This window comes from Populus trichocarpa, chromosome 9 (assembly GCF_000002775.5).
Source record: "Populus trichocarpa isolate Nisqually-1 chromosome 9, P.trichocarpa_v4.1, whole genome shotgun sequence".
NCBI lineage: Eukaryota > Viridiplantae > Streptophyta > Magnoliopsida > Malpighiales > Salicaceae > Populus > Populus trichocarpa.
This window is the reverse complement of record NC_037293.2, coordinates 8,151,346-8,172,594: the sequence shown is the minus strand read 5'-3', so window position 1 is coordinate 8,172,594 and position 21,249 is coordinate 8,151,346. Positions and strand designations below refer to the sequence as shown.

Genomic DNA, 21,249 nt, shown 5'->3' with positions numbered 1-21,249 from the left:
TTATATTAAATTATTTTTTTATATTTTCAAATCATTTTAATATTTTAATATGTTAATATTTAAAATAATCTTTATATCAATCCAAAATTATCCCGCTTATAACTTATGGTGCACGTGTTGTGATATTGGTATCCATTCAACTCATTGCAAAATATACACTTGAAACTTAACACTTTAGTTTTTCCCTAACGTTCACTCTAGTTCTTGAAAGGTTTGAATTTTGTTTGTTTCTGTCCCTGTATATTATTTTCATACAAGTAGGCCCCCCTTTGAAGTTTTCGGTCCTTTTATTCTAATAACTACATTTGAATACCTTTATCAAAAAGAATAGCAATTAGATCCCTATATATATATCAAGAAAATCATTTTAATTAAATACAAGCAACTTGGTCATATGGGCCTGGCACGTGGGCTCACCAGGCCCACTCTCTTGCCTTTTTTGAACAAGACCAGCCCAACATGATTGGTTTTTTGTTTTTTGCAATCTCATCATTTAGTGTGAGAGAGATTTTTTAGCTCTTTTTTTTGGACAATTTCTTATACTAGAAATAGTTGTATATAGACTAATTACACACGTATAGTAAAAAATCTCTGTCTTTCCGATTCACATGTATTAAGAACCTCACTGTATTTATATCAGAGTTCAAATTCAAGGTATCTCAGTTTGAAAAAAATTCTTTTTAAGAAACTAATACATTCATACGAAACAAAAGAAAGAGTTAAACAGGGTGTAATCAGGCGCACGGGGAGTGCCTTGTTGAAGATTTTAGGCCGTCAAATCAAAGCTTCTCTGCATACAATTTGTTTTCTAGACGTTAAGTTAAATAAAATAGAGTTGTTGATTGATTTTTTCAATAATTAAAATAGAAGAAAGGGAGATAAATGGGAAGCGAGAGACTGATTTAGTAATTAAAAACCTAAGATCCAATCTTATATTCTACCAAAATAATGGAGATTAATGTAGAGTAATGGTAGTCACCAAAATGGGAAACAAATCAGGCTCGGCCAATACTTTTTAAGAAATTCTAGATACACTGGATATATTTTATGTCTTCCCAGAAGTTATATTTCTTGTTTCCCTCAATTCGATGAGGATTCTTCGGCTTCTTCTTCCAGCATAACTCTAATATATATGTGTGTGTGTATTGTCTATTTTTTGGAACTGTAAACTGTCTCATCACATCACTTGGTATGTTCGTTCCCTCACATAACATACATGCATATTAATTAGTTAATTCATTTCAATATTGTTTTTTTTCTTAATTTTAATTTTTTCATTTAACACTTAGTTTACTGGGGATTAAATTTCATGATTAATTTCAATTTGTTTTTTATGAGATTATCTTAATTTCATGATCTAAATAAAGAATTATTTTAATCCAAACCATAGCGTAATATCCCGATGAATAATCTAATTATGATGATTACGTCTATATGTTATTTTTACTCGTGATCTCATGGTTAATCTTGATTGGATTGATCATGGATTTCAGGGCTACACTCTAGCTATTGAATAATATGAAGGCAGGAGATGAAAATGGTGGTCAACTTCTTCTGTCACTTTTCAGTATTATCCTATTTGCAGGTTTGTTTCCTCCATGATTTAAATTAATGTAGAGACCAGCAGGTGTGCTGTCAAAATACGAGGCAGTCTTGAACGTCCCCTATTTCACAAAGTGATTGTTCTGTAAATCCACAATATCAGCCTCTCTTTCCTTTTCTTTTTTTTTTAAATTTTATTTCACGTACCTGTTATAACTTGTTCAGTAAAAATTAAGAAGACAAGGTACCTAATTATATATTTGACACCAAGTCTCTAAGATATTTTATTAATTACTACCACTACACAACGTAATGTACGTCTTGCATGTTTTGCAGGTCTTCTAACCAATGCCTTGCCCTATGATTACTCGATCAGCCTTGAGGCAAGCTCCGATTAAGATCAACTTTTATTTATTTCGCAAAGATTGTGCATAATTTCAAGTGATTAGAGGATTCATTCTCTCTTTTCCTGATGGTGTGATTTCAGTGCTTGGAAAATCCTCTCAGACCTCAGTATAATGGAGGAATCATTGTTAACCCAGAACTAAATGATGGACTAAGAGCATGGTCCACATTCGGAGATGCGAAGACAGAACATAGAGAATCCAATGGCAACAAATACGTTGTGGCTCATTCCAGGAATAATCCATATGGGAGCATGTCACAGAAGCTTTACTTGAAAAAGAACCACCTCTATACTTTCTCTGGTATGCATTGCTGCTTCCGCGCCCCCCCCCCCCCCCCCCCTTCATTTTAAGTTCACAGTATGGTACTAGTGCCTGAAAAAGAGAGGGGAAAAAAAACAGAATTCTATTACCAGTAAAATGCTGAAACTGCTTACGAAATCCTGAAATTCTAAATTGATTTCTTAATTAAACAGTACTTAACACCATTCTGCTTTCACTGTGACGTCTTGTCTCATCAGGGGTTAAGATAGGGTCAAGGGTGTCTGCGACTTCTCCAAAAAAAAAAAAAAAAAAAGAAGAGAAAATTGCATAACATTCTGTTCTTCTTTTGTGATTTGATCATGTTAATATAGTGCTTTGAGTTAATGCAGCCTGGGTACAAGTTAGCGAGGGAAATGTTCAGGTAACAGCCATTTTCAAGACAGACTCCGGCTTCAAAAAAGCTGGTTCCGTTTTTGCTGAGCCAAAGTGCTGGTCCATGCTTAAAGGTGGCCTTACAGTGGATGCATCCGGCCCTGCTGAGCTATATTTTGAGGTACTGATATAGTATCTAATTTCTAAAACATAATTATGGTCTTATTATTGCTGTACCTGTTAACGATTTCCCTTCTTTTTTTCTTAGAGCAACAACACCTCGGTCGAAATATGGGTCGATAGCATCTCATTGCAACCGTTCACCGAGAAAGAATGGAGGTCTCATCAAGATCAAAGTATTGAAAGGGTTTGTTGACTGATAGTTCCATCTTTCATCGTTTATTTAATTACAATATTTTTTCCTGGCTAGTTACGAATCAACAATTTTGCACCTAATTGGATACATATATATTCGTTGCAGACTCGAAAGGAAAAGGTTAGAATCCAAGCCATAGACGAACAAGGCAATCCCCTCTCAAATGCAACGATCTCCATTAAACAAAACAAACTGCGCTTCCCATTTGGTTGTGCTATAAACAAGAACATCCTCTCCAACACTGCCTACCAAGATTGGTTCACCTCAAGGTTTGGAGTGACAGCATTTGAAGATGAAATGAAGTGGTACAGCACCGAAGCTACACGTGGCCAGGTTGACTATTCAGTTCCTGATGCCATGATGGCTTTTGCCAAGCAACACAATATAGCCGTACGTGGTCACAATGTGATTTGGGACGATCCTAAGTACCAAAGTGGATGGGTAAATTCACTCTCACCGAATGATTTTCGAACGGCTGTACAAGCAAGGGTAGGGTCAGTTATGACAAGATACAGAGGCAGGCTTCTAGCATGGGACGTTGTTAACGAAAATATGCATTTTTCTTTCGTTGAAAGCAAATTAGGACAGAATGCTTCTTCAGTTATCTACAACTCGGCTGGTAAGACTGATGGACTCACTACATTGTTTCTGAACGAGTATGATACCATTGAAAAGAGTGGTGAAGGTGCCGCTTCACCTGCTAAGTACCTTCAAAAGCTCAAAGAAATCCAGAGTTTTCCTGGGAATGCCAATTTGCGCATGGGCATTGGACTAGAGTCTCACTTTACCATTCCAAACCTTCCTTATATGAGAGCTTCCCTTGATACTCTTGCTTCTGCTAATGTTCCCATTTGGCTCACAGAAGTAGATGTTCAAGGCAACCCAGCTCAGCAGGTAAGAGATCTAAGATGCAAAAATTACAACCTGCCCTCTTATAGAGCATCTTCAAATTGTTCTGGAGGGGTTAGGCTTCTCTCATGTCGTAGATAACATAATTGATCATTTTGGAATCAAAGTTTAAATAGTAAAATAAGAATGAAACTGAAACAATTGTATTAGATTCCCTGATTAAATGTACTAATAATATAAATTAAATCGTCCATTACGATCTAAGAACTAACTGTTAATTTCGTGGGCAGGCACAGTACTTGGAGCAGATTCTAAGGGAGGGATATTCTTACCCAAAAATTGCTGGAATAGTGATGTGGTCAGCATGGAAGCCACAGGGGTGTTACAGGATGTGTTTGACTGATAACAATTTCAAAAACTTGGCTACCGGAGATGTTGTGGACAAGCTTTTGCATGAGTGGGGGGGTTCACTTATGGGCATGACAGATGCTAATGGCTTCTTCGAGGCTTCCCTTTCCCATGGAGACTACAATGTGAAGATTATTCACCATGGGGTGACAGATATATCTTCCTCGACTAGTAACCTTAAGGTGGATCCAACTGTTGCCGGCAGAACAACTTTGATCCACCAAGTTACTGCTTAATTGTTTCTCTAATATTATAGGTACTTTGTGTTATCTGTTATCCAAAATTCAAAAATAGTGCTTTGTGTTATCTGTTGTCTAATATTTTTACCCAAAAATTAGATAAACAATCAAGCAGTAACTTTCTTTTATATGCTTCTATTATTTGAAATTTTAGAGCTAAAACAGGCGAGGGTTTTGTCTAGGTGCTGGTATGTTGCAGCTGGATTTGCAGACTAATTGAACAGCTATAAATTCTCATTTATTAATGAAAAAAATATAAAAAGGATTACTCCGCAAAGAAGAAAACAAGTAAATCTTCGATATAAGGATATGTAATCAGGTAAAATGGCGGGGAGGAGGAAATCGCAACTAAAACCCATGAAGCCCCAGTGTAACTAATTTTCGAGCCACTCAGAATTGGGCTAAATGCCCAGTTTGGGTAAGAGCAGCAATTTGGTTTTAGAAGAAACCAACTCCCCATTTAGTATTAATCTATCCATGCCAGTGGATGCATGTCACTATCTTCAAAATTAATGTTTGATGTGATTTTAGGCAACTTGCTGTAACTCACTACGAACTTGATAAGAAAAGTTAATTAGCCTATTGATCCATCCAAGCATGAAAGGGCAGGAGGTATCCGAAAATGGTGACTAATAAAAAAAGGAACGATCATCTGTATAGTATATGTTGGGTTTCAAATTAGAAATTTAGAATGTTAGAAGAGCCTTAAAGAGATTATTTTGCAGTTTTTACCTGAATCGGACTTGTGTTGCTCATGCATGCATGAAAGAGGAAGGAATGCCAACTGTGCAACAAAGAGAACACGCAATCAAGCCTTTAGCAGCTACGAGGAAGTTTTTTTTTTTTCCAGAAATTAGCTCACTGTCTACAAATGATTATGTGAGCATGCTCCTGGAACACATTTATAGAAATTAACGTTTGATTTTGTTCTGTTCCAAAGAATAAAACGAGTAATTATATATATGACTCTGTGAACTTAGTAAATCCAAAGATAAGTTGCAGAGATAAACTCTAGCAGACTGCTATCAAATGCCCTGGTGCCTCCAGGAGGGAGTTTGGATAAAAACCTTGCATTCGGGTGGGTTCTACATTCCGCATGCTCACATGGAAGAGCACATAAAAAAGAGAGAAAAGGATAAAATTTGTCTTCCTAACAACCAAAGGGAAGGCAGAATAAATGATCACAAAAGGAGCCAAAAAAGAAGAAGATTTTGCTTGGCCATTTGGACCTGATCAAGCGGGCTTGCCTCTTACAGGTTGTTTAATTTACCAAAACTGTGCCTTTATGGCAATGTGTGTGAGTTTACAAGCTATTTTTGTAAGAAAGAAACAAGTTTCCTTGTCCCGCATGGATAAGTGGTGACTGACCTGTGTTTCCGGTAAGTTTCAGAGAACTTTCTTGATCCTATCTGAAAATATGGCCTTTCCGGGATAGTTTAAATGACAAAGGAACCATTCCTATATGCCAAAAGTAAACGAGTTCACAAACTATTTTTGTGAAAAAAAGAAGTGAACTCCGAACCAAGCCCCATTATTTCTCTAGCCATGCTCTCTACGGCCATCGAGATGAAAGCCATTCGCACAAACCATCAAGAATCCCATGGTCAAGAGTAAATTCCAGAGGAACTGCTTCCCACTAGAACTTTCATATCTTTGACACCATCAGCACTTATTTTTTTAAAACTTGAGCTCCTTGAATTCGTTATTATTATTGTAGAACACCGAAAACCAGAGAACCAACGGGAAAAACTCCATCTTTTTTTTTTAATCAAAAATCATAATGATGGTGGGATTTAATTTTAGCCAGGGCCAGTTGTTTTAAAAGGAAGTGTGGAATTTAATTTAATATTTTAGTTTCCTTAATTTAACAAAAACCTAAAAGACTTGGTGAAAACACTGTTCACTTACCAACAAAATACGGTCGGTGGAACAGTGGTTTGTATTGCTAATTTACTGGAATTTCCCGTACGATGTTTAAATCGTAAATTGCTCAACATGTTTGGTTGCTGAGTGTTGTTGTTCCATCACCAGATCAAGATATCATATTCCCGTTTGCTGATTCCAGGCGAGTTGAGATTCTCCTTTCTCATTGGTATAGGTTTCATCCCCTGTGGATTGAAGTATTTGGGCCGGCCCATAAGCAATTCGGATGTGTGTGTGTTTCATGGTATCTTTGCCAATACCACACATTTGAAGGCAAAATTCAGTCCATGTAGGAAAGCAAAATATTTTGCAAAAGGAAGGGCATGGAAACTCCAATCTACTAAAATTAAAAGAAAAGGAAAAGAAAAGAAAAAAACATTCTATGACTCATCATTTTGTCTTGAGATAAGAGTAATATACTTTAAATCTCCACTAGCCAATCAAAATAAGATTATTCTTTGGTGTTTTTATTTTCTTAATTATATGTTCCAGATTAAAATTTTATTATTTTACATATTAATTTTTGAATTTGAAAAAGATAAGAAAGATACTAGAAAACGATAGAGGGGAGAGAACTTTTTTGGTTGGCCACACTCCACCATGAAAAATATCTTTTTTTGATATCAATGAGTTCATTTTCTTAAAAGAAACTCAATGGTGGTTGTCTTTATCTCTAAACATGTCAAAAAGTTGATTGGGATTAGTTTATTTTTTCAATGGGGTTGATTTTCATGTTTTTAGAGGGTTTTAGGGGTTGAAAATAGATTTATCAAAGTTTTTAAGGATTTTTTATGGTACTTTCAGGTGATAACAAGTTACAAAATAAGTTTTTTGATCCAAAAATGAGTTTCAAAACTACGTGTTGTCTATATTTTTTTAATAAAAAAAATCAGGTGACATGCAAAAATAAATAAATGAATTAACCTAGGTAGACAAGTCTGGGTCTCAAGTCCAAGCATACGACTTTTGAGTTGTTAGCTCAACCCTAGAGTCTCTAGTCTTTTTTTTATTTGTTTTAATTTTTAATTATAACTAATATTCTTCCTATTAATTTTTTTAATTATTAATCATTCTATTAAATAAAAAATTAAAATGATCACATCTAATTTTATGGACAGTGAATTAAAATGTATTTGGGTGACTATAAATAAATACCCTTACATTCAGTTTTATGGATAGTGAATAAAATGAACTGAGTTTCCACCAGCTACGTTTTCTCTTATTAGCTAGTACAACACCTGTAACGTCGCTATATATAATTCCAAATAAGTTTCACGGGCAAACCTCAAGCACAAGCAAGTTTCAGTGATTAACACTGTCCGAGGTTGGCAACTTGACATGCATCTAATGATGTTCTTTAAAAGAGGAAGTGTGGAATTTAATTTTATTATTTCATGGTCATGTGTCTTTGGCTCTTGGTGGTTTATAAGCTATATATTTTATTTTAGAAAAGAAAATGAAAATGATTTTGGACTGATGTTTCTTCAGGGTGTGTGGCCTATATTTCAGGGAAGCTTGTTTGCTTGTGCTTTGAAATGATGAAGATACTAGCAGGATGCTGTGTATTGGTGCTCATAAGCATTTTCCTGCCTTCAGGTCTCTCTCTCTATCAAACACACACACAGAGACTCACACGACTGCTAAGGGAATGAATGTCATTCAAAAAAAGAAAATTAAATAGAAATCACAGGGAACAGTAAAACATTAAGAGGGTTTATGCCTGTGTATTTGCTTACTACTGTAAGTTATGGTTTTCAAAGGATTCTCACCTTTACATTTGTCGTTTACCGATGCAGTGTGCAGGATTCATGCTTTCTCCTATGATTATTCTGCTACAACAGAGGTACGGAGAAACACTTTTCACCACCCAGACTTCCCTCCAAATTATCACCGAGAAAAATGTTTCAACTATTTTTCTAAACTTTTCCGAGCAGTGCTTGATAGAGCCCCAGAGAGCTCAGTATGAAGGAGGGATAATAGCTAATCCAGATTTTACTCATGGCGTACAAGGGTGGACTGTGTTTGGACAAGGAGCAATAAAAGAAGGAATATCAAAGAATGGAAACAGATATATTGTTGCACACAGCAGAAGCCAGCCACTTGACAGCATTTCCCAGAAGGTTCAGTTAGAGAAAGGAAAGCTCTACAGCTTCTCTGGTATGTCCTTTCCAATTTTATTAAAGTAGAAAATTTTCTCTAAGTTGCATTTTCCTCCAGAGGGGAAAAGCTAATCGCTAAAGATATCACTGGCGAGTCAAAGGAAACTAGCATAAGAAGGATATACTTGTTTTCAATCTTTTTTCTTTCCTTAGTTATTTTCCGGAAAAGTTTCATTGAACTTCATTGAAATTTCAGCTTGGGTTCAAATCAATGGAGGACGTGGAAATGTAGCTGTTGTATTCAAAATGTCTCGGGGTGAACTTGTTCGTGGTGGTAAAGTTTTGGCTAGGAATGGATGCTGGTCTTTGCTGAAAGGCGGTGTGTTTGCAAATACTTCAAGTCGTGTTGAGATTCTATTTGAGGTAAATACCATGAAAGTATCATGAAGTCCAGTTTCCTAATAGTACAGAAGCATTTGAATAGGATTCAATTAACTTTCAAATAGAATATTTAGATTTATGTTTTTTTTCTCTCCTTCATTGTAGAGCAAAAATACAGAGGCAGAAATATGGGTAGACAATGTCTCATTACAACCTTTCACCATGGAACAATGGAGATCCCACCAAGATGAAAGCACTGACACGGTAATCAATATGATTGCATAACGTGAAACATGTTTGTGTCTGTGTGTAGCATTGCCTTAACAATCTTACATATTTTAAATTGATGAACTCGCATATATCTTGAGAGAAAAAAAGAACAAAACACATGCATCTTACCGAAGAGAAAACAAATCCATGTTGTATCTGATAAATCTCATCATCATATGCAAATTCCATGTTGATTCTGAACCTGCAGGAAAGGAAAGGAAAGGTGAGATTCGAAGTAAGGAATGCCAACGGAACTGCAATAGAAGGTGCAAGGTTCTCAATAAAACAAACCAAGTCAGACTTTCCATTTGGATGCTGTATGAACTATCACATTATCAACAGCACAGATTACCAAAACTGGTTTACTTTGAGATTCAAGTATACCACTTTCACCAATGAAATGAAATGGTACACTACTGAAAAAATACAAGGTCAAGAAAACTATACTGTTGCAGATGCCATGGTAAGATTTGCCCAACAAAATGGCATTTCTATCAGAGGCCACAACATTTTCTGGGACAATCCTGTGTACCAACCACATTGGGTTAAGAATCTAACTTTAGAAGAATTACAAAATGCTGCAGACCAAAGAATAAAATCAGTGGTTTCGAGATACGCAGGACAACTAATTGCGTGGGATGTAATGAATGAAAATCTCCACTTCAGCTTCTTTGAGGATAAACTTGGCAAAAACGCTTCTGCCGAGTACTATGCAAGAGCATACCAACTCGATCCAGACACCACAATGTTCCTGAACGAATACAATACAATTGAATATAGCAGTGATGAAAAAGCAAATCCGTTCAACTACAAGACGAAACTTGATGAAATTCTGTCATATCCTGGAAACCAAGGAATATCAGCAGGCATTGGTTTGCAGGGCCATTTTGGTTCTGGCCAGCCTAACCTTGCTTACATGAGATCATGCTTGGACATTCTAGGATCAACAGGATTGCCTATATGGCTTACAGAAGTGGACGTCGGCAAAGACCCGAATCAGGTATTGTAATTTTTTCAAGCAAACAACAAAACAATTCCCTATACAGTGTTCTATTACTTTTAGTTACTAATGAATCAGTTGCCAACTGATGAAAGATACAACTAATGCTAGATGCTAATATTTCATTTGGACAGGCAGAGTACTTGGAGCAGGTACTAAGGGAAGGCTATTCTCATCCTGCTGTTAAAGGGATTATAATGTTCGTTGGTCCAGCAAACGCTGGGTTCAACAGTACAGTCCTAGCAGACGAGGACTTCAAAAATACTCCAGCTGGAGATGTTGTGGATAAGTTGATAGATGAGTGGAGATTTCAGACAACAGAAATAAAAGCAGATGGTAAAGGGTCCATTGAAATTCCGCTGTTTCATGGAGATTACAACATAACTGTCAAGGACCCAGTTAGCAGTTCCTTAACTGCTTTCAGTTATAAGATGACAAGAGATGTCACAAGAGACACTGTCCATCTTCGTATCAATGCCTGAATAATATGATCATCCTACTTCAATCATAATGTATTCCTAATATGTTTCTCCTGTGTAATCTTAAGACCTTCGTTAAATCTTAATGATATTGCCTGGTAATTCTCGTGCAAAAAGGCTTGACTTTTTTGAGTCTCAGATTATTACAGAAGAAGAAACGAAATTATAGATGGCATCAACAGAAGCAAGAAAGTAAAGGGTCTTGATAAAACTAATCAAGTAGGAGCTAATTTTGCAAAAGCCTCAATCTTTCAAGTCCATTCATGTGATTCAAAGCCTTTTTTTATTGCTTGAATAGAAGCACAGTGGACGATAAGAACCGTGGATCATTCTGCTTTCAACTTCAAAGTGGTGGCAAAGAAATCCATCACTCGCCTGAATTCCTCCTCTGAGCATGATAATACATAAGGGAATTGCTCTTCATCATCTCAATTTCCTCCTTCCAAGTTGCTTCACTCGTTTCTAACATCACTTTAAAAGCATGTAAAAACAAAGTAGGAGGCTTTGGTTCAAGGCAGGGCCGATTTTTGTTAAGATAAATCACAGCATAAACCATCTTATTATCATTTTTTTCTACCCTATAAAGAGGCACTCCCTCTTTTATCAATAAATAAATCAATATTTGGTCGCAATGTTACTCTCAAAATCAAACAAACATGAAGAGCACTCAATAAATAGCCGCAGCAAGTTTCTCATCACAGTCTAAGGTTGGTATGATAAGCAGAGGAAGAAAGTGGCGCCTGAACGACTCGCAAAGCCATTTGCGAGGAGAAACTCGAATTTGAAGGGAAGCCCAGATGAGGACTGAAAGCGTGTGTGATGGTGAAGAAGACGAACCTGTGAATAATTTGGAGCTAGTGGACATCAGGGCCGAGGGTTTGGGCTTGGGGCCTGGGTGGCCTTAACAATGTAAACGTCACGTCATGTACAAGCGTATGAACGACGCGTCTTATTGTGAAACGACAAGTAGTCTCGTGAAGGGAGCATCAAAATTAACGTGCTCTATGGAGAACTAGAGTTAGTTAGTTAGTTAGGTTTTTTTTTTTTTTTTTTTCAAATATGAGGATTTTTCTTAGACCAATTGTGTATGAGAACAAATTAAGATTATATTTATAATGTTCTTACAAATTGATTTGACTATTTTTTGACTCATAACAAAAAACTCATAAGTATATTTATAAATTAAATTATTTTAACTCAGTTTTCATAAGTTATTTATGAAAAATAAACTTAAATTATGACTCACAGTAAAAAATTGTTTTTTTCTCTTTTTTATAAATCATGTCAAACAGATTCCAAATCTAATTTTTAGATGATACTAAGAACATATAGTTTATGTTGATTTAGTACATTTAACAAAAATTATTCTTCTGAGTATTCATTTTTAAATTCAAACTCAAAAATTACGGAGAACTTAGAATTAATACAAAGAAACAAGAGAAAAAAGAATGTTAACTAATCATTACATGAACAATAATTTGCTTCGTCTCATAATTCCCAATAATTAATCATATTTGATGCAATTTTTTCATAAATGATAATTTTCTCTCTCTTTTTGGTCCATGTTTTACATAGCTTTTTATTTTTCAAGATATTGAAAGTGTTCAACCAAGATGAATATAAATATGGTAGAATTACTCCAAATATAATGGAATACATTGAATAACTAATCTTATCCTATTAGTTATTTTATGATATTTATTTTAAGAAAATAAATAAATAAATAAATAAAAATTCATGAGAGACAAGAAAAATATAAGAATATGTTTATTTATAATATCTGTTTTTTACTTATATCTTTCTGTTTTTTAAGTGAATCTAAAAATATAATTAATAAGGTGAAACTAGTTATTTTCTAAATATCATAAAATTTCTATAAATTAATCTCCGTTTTATGCACTAGTAAAAAAGATATATTCATTACTCATGAATAAAATTAGAATAATATAAACAATACAGGTTAGTCAATGGTCGTTGCATTAATGCAATGGATACATTCTGATATAGAGTCATATATTTTATTTTTTACTAGCAATTTATTGTCATCCTCCAAGCTAACAAAATGAGAAAATGTAGGACACTCAAAAAAACAAAATATCAAATCAGTCCCTATATTTTACGGTGCATGCCACGGAAATGAAAGTCATTTTCACATTGAAGGAACAATTTTGTAGTAATTGTTTTTTAAAAAATATTTTTTATTTAAAATAATATTTTTTTTAATTTTTTAAAATTAATTTTTATATAATCGGATAAAAATAATTTGAAAATACTAAAATAATTAAATAAAATAAAAATAAATAAATTTTTTAAAATATATTTTAAAAAGACAGAAACTTTGGAGATTACGATATCCAGGAGCATCCGCCCTTTCCAGTTTTTTAAATCTTTAGCTCCTTTAATTAATTTTTTAGCTTTTGTCCTTTAGTACCACGCTCGCAACTTTCTTTCCAATAAACTCCAGATAAGTTTCACGAGCCAGCCTGGGAAGTTCCAGTGATTCAACATTGTCCCAGAACCCAGGTTTGCGAATACTTGTCTTGTTTCCCTCTCTCTTTCTTTGAGAATGGACTTGGCAGCAGTTCTTTAGCATATTGTTCTTGCGGTGCTTTTTACAGCCATTCATTGTCTGTTTTTATTTTAGCAAAGATCTGGGCATCTTGGTATCGTACATTTAGTTGCATTTTTTAAAGTTCTCCAGAAATAGAAAAACAAATGATTTGGACTGACATCTCTTCCCACTGTGTAGCCTATGCTTCAGTGATAGCTTTTTGGCTCGTGTCTCTGGGAAAATGAAGATTCTAGCAGAAGCTTTGATCTTGGTGTTTTTTAGCATTTTTCTGGGTTCAGGTCTCTCACTCACTCAGGCTTATATCTCTATATATTTGCTTACCAATATTGAAGTTGCTTTTGGTATGAAATAATAAATTCATTAATTCTGACCACCATATTCTTCACTGATTGATGCAGAGCATAGGATATGTCAAGCTTTCTCTTCTAATTATAATGCTAGAACAAAGGTAACGAGGACTATCTTTTCACTATCTAGGTTTCTGTGCATATTAGATTACAAAAAAAAAAAGGGGGCCAAGGCTTGCAATGGTAATTTAAACTAATATTTTTTCTAATGTCAAACCAGTGTTTGATAGAGCCCAAGACAGCTCAAGATGGAGGAGGGATAATAGCTAATCCAGATTTTACTCATGGCATGGAGGGGTGGGCTGTATATGGACAAGGGGCAATGAAAGAACAAATGTCAAGGAATGGAAACAGATTCATTGTTGCGTATAACAGAACGCAATCACTAGATAGTATCTCCCAAAAGGTCCAATTAGGGGGAGGTCTCATCTACAGCTTCTCTGGTATGTTTTCCAAGTTTTCCCATCTGTCTCAAGTTTAAGATTTTTGGGTTTTTCTTTTTTAATTTTATTTTTGTTACATTTTCCTACGAGAGGAAAAACTAAGAACTAAGGATATCGTCTGCAACCAATACAAAAAATTAAAGAAAACAAACAGAAGAAGGTTACTAATTATCTATTTCAGAATTTTTAAAAGAAAAGTTTGATTGCAATTTCAGCATGGATTCAAATCAACAAAGGAAGTGAAAGGGTAGCTGTTGTTTTCAAAATTCCTCATACTGAACGTGTAATTGGTGGTAGAGTTCTGGCAAGGAATGGATGCTGGTCTTTGTTAAAAGGTGGTATATTTGCAAATTTTACTAGCCATGCTGATATTCTATTTGAGGTAGAGTGCATGAATTTAGTTTCCTAGCAGTGCAAGGGCATCGAGATCTAATTCGTTGCTTTTTTCAAATTGAATTCAATGATATGCTTATTTTTCCCTCATTGTAGAGTAATGATACATCAACTGAAATATGGGTGGACAGTGTATCCTTACAACAATTCACCTTGGAGCAATGGAGAGCCCAACAAGACAAGAAGATTGATAAGGTATTTTAAATCTAATTGCATTGCTTGTTTATGGCATAGCCTCAACAATCTTGAGCATACGCAAAACCGTACAAGTGAAACTCTATAGCCACCAAGATGAAACAAATCATATGACTTTCCATGGAGAAAACATATCCATGTTATTTCAATAAAATCTACATCGTGATCAAATCCAGAGTTAAATTTGAACCTGCAGGAACGCAAGAGCAAGGTGAGATTCAAGGTAACTTATGGCAACGGAACTGCAGTGGACAGTGCGACTGTTTCCATTAAGCAAACCAGGTCAGAGTTTCCATTTGGATGTGGCATGAACTTCCATATTATTGACAGCACAGATTACCAGAACTGGTTTGCCTCAAGATTCAAGTATACTACTTTCACCAATCAAATGAAGTGGTACAGCAATGAGCCGAAACAAGGACAAGAAAACTATACTGTTGCAGATACCATGGTAAAATTTGCCCAGCAAAATGGCATTTCTATAAGAGGTCACAACATTTTATGGGACGATCCAAAGTACCAGCCAGAGTGGGTTAAGAATCTTACTTCAGATGAATTAAGGAAAGCTGCAGCAAAAAGAGTGGATTCAGTGGTTTCAAGATACGCAGGGCAACTAATTGCCTGGGATGTAATGAATGAAAATCTGCATTTCAGCTTCTTTGAGGATAAACTTGGCAAAAATGCTTCTTCCAGGTACTTCAAACGAGCTTACGAGCTCGATCCCAAGACAACAATGTTCCTGAACGAGTTCAATACCATTGAATATAGCAATGATGAAGATGTGGATCCAATCAGCTACATGAAGAAACTAAGCGTGATTTTGTCAAATCCTGGAAACCAAGGAATTTTGGCTGGCATTGGTTTGGAAGGTCATTTCGGTGTTGGCCAGCCAAACCTTGCTTACATGAGATCTGTTTTGGACATTCTAAGTTCAACAGGATTGCCTATATGGCTTACTGAAGTGGATGTCGTGAAAGAACCAAATCAGGTATTATAATTGTTTTTCAAACGAATATAAAAAATAATCCCTAATACATCCTATCAAGGTTGGTTACTGATTCCAGGTTTCCAACTAGTCTAAAAAACGCAACGGAAATTAGATGCTAATAACTGTTTTTGGTGGGCAGGCAGAGTACCTGGAGCAGATACTAAGGGAAGGTTATTGTCATCATGCTGTTGAAGGGATTATAATGTTTGCTGGACCAGCAACCGCCGGTTTCAATGCTACAACCTTAGTAGACAAGGACTTCAAAAATACCCCATCAGGGGATGTTGTGGACAAACTGATCGATGAGTGGAGAACTAAACCTACAGAAACTAAAGCCGACGGTGAAGGATACTTTGAAATGTCCCTGTTTCATGGGGATTATAACATCACTATCAAAAACCCTGTGACTAATTGCTCAACTACTTTGAGTTACAGGGTGACAAAAGGCACTACCTGTATTCATATCATCGCATGAATTCTCTCCCTAACACAGCCTATATATAGCCCTTTTGTAGTTTTAAGACAAATATTAACATTGGTCATTGAGCTTCTGAATTAGGTAAACTGTTCTGTTTATTTGTGACAATTCTGTAACTGGCTCCGGAATCTGGATACCTAGCTACCACCTTTACCTTAAACTTCGTAGAGCTATTCCTGTTTGTCTGTGGATTTTTTCATTAATCATCTACGCCCAAGAACTTTGCTCAACAAAAAACCCAAAAAGTAGAAATTATTGACATTAATATTAACAAAAAAAAACTAAAACAAACCAGTTTCCTTTTGCGTGCACTGCTCATCCCTGACATTTCACTATTCATAGCAATATTTATTGGGCTGATTTCCTTTCATGTGAGCACATTTTATCCTCTCATATTTCACTAATTATAGCACTATTCATTGAGTAAATTTCCTTTCTAGGTCGCGCAAACTTTACATTTGTTATGATTTGATCATCAAACTTTTTTCTTTCAATTTTGTTTTTAAAAGTTATGCTGTTGTTGTCCTATATGTTTTTATTATCTTTGGATTGCATGTTAACACTTGCCTTAGGTGTTGACGAATGTTCCAGAATTAAATAAGAAGTCTTAGAATTGTTTCGAATTGGCATCAACTTTTTTCATTCAATTTTATCCTTAAGAGTTATGTTGTCTTTCCTATATTTTTTTAATTCCCTTTGGATTGCATGTTAAGACGTGCCTGAGATATCAACGATTGTTCTAGAATTAAGTGATGGGTCAATTTTGCATAATAAGATTTTTAGTTGTCGTAAAAAATAAAATAAAAATAAAAAGGATTGAAATTAAAATTTACAAAAATTAACAGCCTTTTCACATGTATATTATACAAGATGTGTGTTAAACTACACTTTAATCTAGCAATTTCTTATTTTTTTATGTTTGGTCCCTACGTTTTTTTATTTTTCATTTTAGTCCCCAACTTTTTTTTTAACGTTTCAAAACTTGTATCTTGAGAGAGGAAACTTAAAAAAAAAAAAAAAATAGAGGTGGAAAATTAAGAATAAAAAACAAGGGTGCTTTAGTTTTAAATGCGGGCGAGAGGAACAAGTCCATTCTTCCGGCCTATGCACGCCTCACCCCTCCATTTTTTGATTTAATTATTTTCTTTATTTTCATATTTTATAATTAGATTTTTTAAAAATATTTTTAAATGATATTTAAATAAATAACCAATTAAATCATTGTTTTTAAATAATATTAGCGCCTTTTATGTTAACATAAAAAATTTCTTTTCGAATAGTTATATATGTATTACAAAACTGTATTCTCTTCTCAACTTTTACAAGCCATTTAAAGAAGGCTTTGAATAACTTAAACTGAGTTTAAATCTTAAATATCGAAGCTTAAATGTCTAATCATTCTCATTTTTAAAATATTGAGGGACCAAAAAGTTTCATTTAAAAAGTAAAAGGACTAGAGTGAACTTATCGCCCCATTCTTGAAACTGCCACCTGTTTTTTCTTTTTTTACACTGTGGTCCTGTTTGTTTCAATTGTGTCCATCCCTAACATTTTTTTATAAACTGTTCATGAACTTGGACATAAAATGATGCAATTGAAGAGAAACAAAGTTTGATGACTAAATTGAAAAAAAATATAGATTGTTAATTGATTTGAAGGAAGAGTGGACAAAAGGGCAGAATTGAAAACATTAACATCAAGGGTGAAATTGAAGGGTGCAATTGTTCAAGGGCAACATTAATAACTGTCCTATAAGTGAAGGGTATTTTTGTAGTTAACCTATTTTTTTCCTACAACTAGCAAGTTGCGTTTTAACTGATGCAGGGCTTTTGACTCGTGCTGCTTTCTTCTATGACTATTCTGCGACAACAGAGGCAAGATTAAAATTCTCATTTCACATACTAAAAAAAAATCTATGTAAATGTTGCTTTTCTTAACAGAAACTAGTCACTGGAACAACAATCTGCGCCCTTTCAGAAATTACAACTTATCTTCAGCCTTTTAGTGGTGTATTATGTACAATACTAAGACAGAAAAAATGTTACTAGTATTTCTTAATTATATGGGCAAGGGTTGGCATCAGTTTCGTTTCAGAATTTTAAATCTAAGTTATAAATGTAGTAATTCTTACTGAAGTTTCTATATAAAGGTCTGAAGGGCATGAAGACTGCTGCAAGTCCACAGGGAACAATTGAATTGCAATTTTCCTCAGGCATATGATTGTTTTTTTTAATTACTAGGAATGTTTCACAATCTATGATGTATATAGAATCGAGACCCTTCGACTGAAAAGTTTGTCCTACAGTGCCTGGCCATTCCCCAGAAATCTAATTATGAAGGAGGCATTCTAGTTAATCCGGAATCGGTGGACTGTGTTTGGAAATGGAGCAATGAGAGAAGGGGTGTCAAGGGAAGGAAATATGTTCATTGTGGCATGCAATAGATCGAAGACCTCGGACAGCATCTCGCAAAAGGTTCAACTCCAGCAAACAAAGCTGTATAGTTTTTCTGGTACATCTCTTTCCTCAACCTGTCAAGTTTTACAGAATTTCTGTACATATTACATGTCACCATTGTTTCAGTCCTGAGAAATTAATTTGACTGGAATGAACTTTTCAGCTTGGGTCCAAATCAGTGAAGGAAGTGAGGCTGTAGATGTAATTTTTAAAACCACTCATGGCGAATGGATACGCGGTGGCAGTGTTGTAGCTAAGCATGGATGTTGGTCTTTGCTAAAAGGTGGCATGATTGCACATCTTTCCGGCCCAGTTGAGATTTTCTTTGTGGTTATGTGCTTATTACATCTTATCTATGTCAATTTCTCATTAAATATCATCGAAGTTTGCTCCGATTTGGTGTGAGATTCTTAAGCAGAGATATGCAGGAGTTTTAGAGGTGCCATCTAACTGAATCCTTTTGGAACTACAGTACTAAACGAATGCTTCTCTTTCATTAATATAGTGCAACAATACAAGAGTGGAGGTATGGATAGACAATGTCTCGTTCCAGCCGTTTACAACGCAGCAATGGAGATCTCACCAGGACAAAAGCATCGAGGAGGTAAATGAAACGAAGAATTGACTACTTTTGAGACTTGCATTTTATTTAACTGCCTTTATCTAACATGAAAGATCTGAGATCAGTTTCCCTTTGTCTAAATGGAATACTGTAGTTTGTTTCTCAGAAGTCACGTTAATATTAATTAATCAATCATTTCTATACTGTCTACAAATCTATAATGGCATGCAGTAAACTGCATCTATAATATTCCAGTTCAAATTTGGACTCTGCAGGTGCGCAAAAGCAAGGTGAGGTTTCAGGTAACTTATGCCACTGGAACTGCGTTGGGTGGTGCTGCAGTCTCTATCAAGCAAACCAAGTCAGGCTTCCCATTTGGATGCGGTATGAATCATTATATCCTCTTAAGCAACGCTTACCAGAATTGGTTTGCTTCAAGATTCAAGTTCACTACATTCACCAATGAAATGAAGTGGTACAGCACCGAGAAGGAACAAGGTCATGAAAACTATACAATCGCAGATGCCATGCTAAGCTTTGCCGAAAAGAATGGCATTGCAGTAAGAGGTCACAACATCTTATGGGATAGCCCCAAGATGCAGCCTCAATGGGTCAAAAATCTTTCTCCCGGTGAACTAAGAATAGCAGCGACAAAAAGAACGGATTCAGTCGTTCGAAGATACTCGGGGAAACTGATTGCGTGGGATGTTATGAATGAGAACATGCATTTCAGTTTCTACGAGGACAAGCTTGGAAAAAATGCTTCTTCTGAATATTACTTGAGAGCTTACCAACTTGATCCAAAGACAAAAATGTTCTCGAATGAATTTAATACCATTGAATACAGTAAAGAGATACGTGCAAGTCCAGTAAACTATGTAAAGAAAATTAAAGAGATTCTGTCGTATCCTGGAATCAAAGGTATCTTGTTAGGAATAGGAATACAATGCCATTTTAGTTCTGGATATCCAAACCTTGTTTACATGAGATCTGCATTGGACATTCTAGGATCAACAGGATTGCCTATATGGCTTACAGAAGTCGATGTCCAAAAAGGCCCTAATCAGGTATGGCGTAGTTTTTCAAGTAAATATCTGAACTTCATTAATTATCCATCCTGCATGAAAATTACAATTCCAAATATACTGATAGATAGACTATCTATAAAGTTTCTTCCTTGGATCCTATGCTTTGATTGGACTAGCCATTTTTAACTGTAAAGATTATTACATTCGTTCATTGACAGGCACAATACTTTGAGAGCATACTAAGGGAAGGTTATTCTCATCCTGCTGTTAAAGGTATTATCATTTTTTCTGGTCCAGAGGTAGCTGGTTTCAGTGCTATAACCCTGGCAGATAAAGATTTTAAGAATACTCCATCAGGGAATGTTGTTGATAAGCTGATCGCAGAGTGGAAAACTAGGACTCTGAAAGTCATAGCAGATAGTAAAGGATTTGCAGAAGCTTCACTATTTCAAGGTGATTACAATCTGATTGTCAAACACCCAGTGACCAATTTGTTGACTAGATTACGCTTTAAGGTAAAAGAAGACAAATCGCAAGAAACTACAGTACTTCATGTCACTGATTGAGTCATCCTCCATCTATGATACTGAATTTTGTACTGCAAGAAATTCTACTCCTTAAATGAGAAACTAAAGTACTTCATGTCACTGATTGAGTACTTCATGACCAATATGTTTACTAGATTACGCTTCAAGGTAAAAGAAGACAAATTGCAAGAAACTACAGCACTTCATGTCACTGATTGAGTCATCCTCCATCTATGATACTGAATTTTGTGCTGCAATAAATTGTGCTTCTTAAATGAGAAAAGTACTTCTGCTTATGTAATATCATCATTTAGTGGCATAAAAAGCAGTCTAACTACCACAATCATGAAGGGTAGGCCCTACCTTTGATCATTTCTTTTTTTTTTTCCTTTTCCTTTGAAGCCCATTTAGTTTCTCAGGGAGCAAGGTCCTGAAAGTGTGAATTGAAGTAAAATTCCAATTCTGCTCATGCATTTTAAAATTGGTAGTTTACCACTGAGTGACTATTATTTCTCCAGTTAGCATGGCTGGACCTGGACAGTATGTTGCTCCCCACACAAACCATTTAACCATTAGTTGCAAGAAATCTGGCCAGGAGACATTTGATAGTTTTGGATGGTATGTGGTCTGCACATAAGCAAGAAAATAGTACGA

At 35.3% G+C, this 21,249-nt stretch overlaps 4 protein-coding genes across 6 annotated transcripts; all 4 read left to right on the top strand.

The window, feature by feature from the left end:
* The first annotated feature begins 1,518 nt into the window (after positions 1-1,518).
* On the top strand, positions 1,519-4,621 carry LOC7478741 (endo-1,4-beta-xylanase 5). Its single transcript, XM_024608776.2, has 7 exons — positions 1,519-1,585; positions 1,879-1,925; positions 2,030-2,249; positions 2,600-2,763; positions 2,851-2,949; positions 3,064-3,852; positions 4,098-4,621. The coding sequence occupies exons 1-7, from the start codon at positions 1,519-1,521 to the stop codon at positions 4,449-4,451; spliced, it is 1,740 nt and encodes a 579-aa protein (XP_024464544.2). The 3' UTR covers positions 4,452-4,621.
* Positions 4,622-7,778: 3,157 nt separating this feature from the next.
* Positions 7,779-10,708, top strand: LOC7478742 (endo-1,4-beta-xylanase 5-like). The gene is made up of 7 exons (XM_024608516.2): positions 7,779-7,973; positions 8,174-8,220; positions 8,312-8,534; positions 8,733-8,899; positions 9,023-9,121; positions 9,336-10,127; positions 10,262-10,708. The coding sequence occupies exons 1-7, from the start codon at positions 7,913-7,915 to the stop codon at positions 10,607-10,609; spliced, it is 1,737 nt and encodes a 578-aa protein (XP_024464284.2). The 5' UTR covers positions 7,779-7,912; the 3' UTR covers positions 10,610-10,708.
* Positions 10,709-13,002: 2,294 nt separating this feature from the next.
* On the top strand, positions 13,003-16,205 carry LOC7478743 (endo-1,4-beta-xylanase 5-like). 3 transcript variants are annotated; one of them, XM_002313146.4, is made up of 8 exons: positions 13,003-13,129; positions 13,356-13,456; positions 13,577-13,626; positions 13,746-13,968; positions 14,184-14,350; positions 14,458-14,556; positions 14,753-15,544; positions 15,684-16,205. In XM_002313146.4, the coding sequence occupies exons 2-8, from the start codon at positions 13,399-13,401 to the stop codon at positions 16,017-16,019; spliced, it is 1,725 nt and encodes a 574-aa protein (XP_002313182.3). In that variant the 5' UTR covers positions 13,003-13,129; positions 13,356-13,398; the 3' UTR covers positions 16,020-16,205. The 3 variants fall into 3 exon arrangements, with proteins under 3 accessions (XP_002313182.3, XP_024464066.2, XP_024464065.2); XM_024608298.2 differs by having other exon boundaries at positions 13,065-13,269; XM_024608297.2 differs by having other exon boundaries at positions 13,098-13,233.
* A 1,977-nt stretch (positions 16,206-18,182) lies between these two features.
* Positions 18,183-20,885, top strand: LOC7478744 (endo-1,4-beta-xylanase 5-like). Its single transcript, XM_024608775.2, is given in 7 exon segments — positions 18,183-18,194; positions 18,292-18,380; positions 18,382-18,533; positions 18,642-18,808; positions 18,984-19,082; positions 19,316-20,107; positions 20,287-20,885. Coding segments are annotated over 7 exon segments (1,659 nt in total). The 3' UTR covers positions 20,635-20,885.
* The last annotated feature ends 364 nt before the right edge of the window (positions 20,886-21,249 follow it).

Bases quoted from the DNA above. Each gene is read 5' to 3' on its own strand.
- LOC7478743 (XM_002313146.4), top strand. From the start codon at position 13,399: ATGAAGATTCTAGCAGAAGCTTTGATCTTGGTGTTTTTTAGCATTTTT. The intron at 13,457-13,576 runs GTCTCTCACTCA...TGATTGATGCAG, and splicing joins TAGCATTTTTCTGGGTTCAG to AGCATAGGATATGTCAAGCT. The intron at 14,351-14,457 runs GTAGAGTGCATG...CCCTCATTGTAG, and splicing joins ATGCTGATATTCTATTTGAG to AGTAATGATACATCAACTGA.
- LOC7478741 (XM_024608776.2), top strand. From the start codon at position 1,519: ATGAAGGCAGGAGATGAAAATGGTGGTCAACTTCTTCTGTCACTTTTC. The intron at 1,586-1,878 runs GTTTGTTTCCTC...CATGTTTTGCAG, and splicing joins CAGTATTATCCTATTTGCAG to GTCTTCTAACCAATGCCTTG. The intron at 2,250-2,599 runs GTATGCATTGCT...GAGTTAATGCAG, and splicing joins CCACCTCTATACTTTCTCTG to CCTGGGTACAAGTTAGCGAG.
- LOC7478742 (XM_024608516.2), top strand. From the start codon at position 7,913: ATGATGAAGATACTAGCAGGATGCTGTGTATTGGTGCTCATAAGCATT. The intron at 8,900-9,022 runs GTAAATACCATG...CCTTCATTGTAG, and splicing joins GTGTTGAGATTCTATTTGAG to AGCAAAAATACAGAGGCAGA. The intron at 10,128-10,261 runs GTATTGTAATTT...TCATTTGGACAG, and splicing joins TCGGCAAAGACCCGAATCAG to GCAGAGTACTTGGAGCAGGT.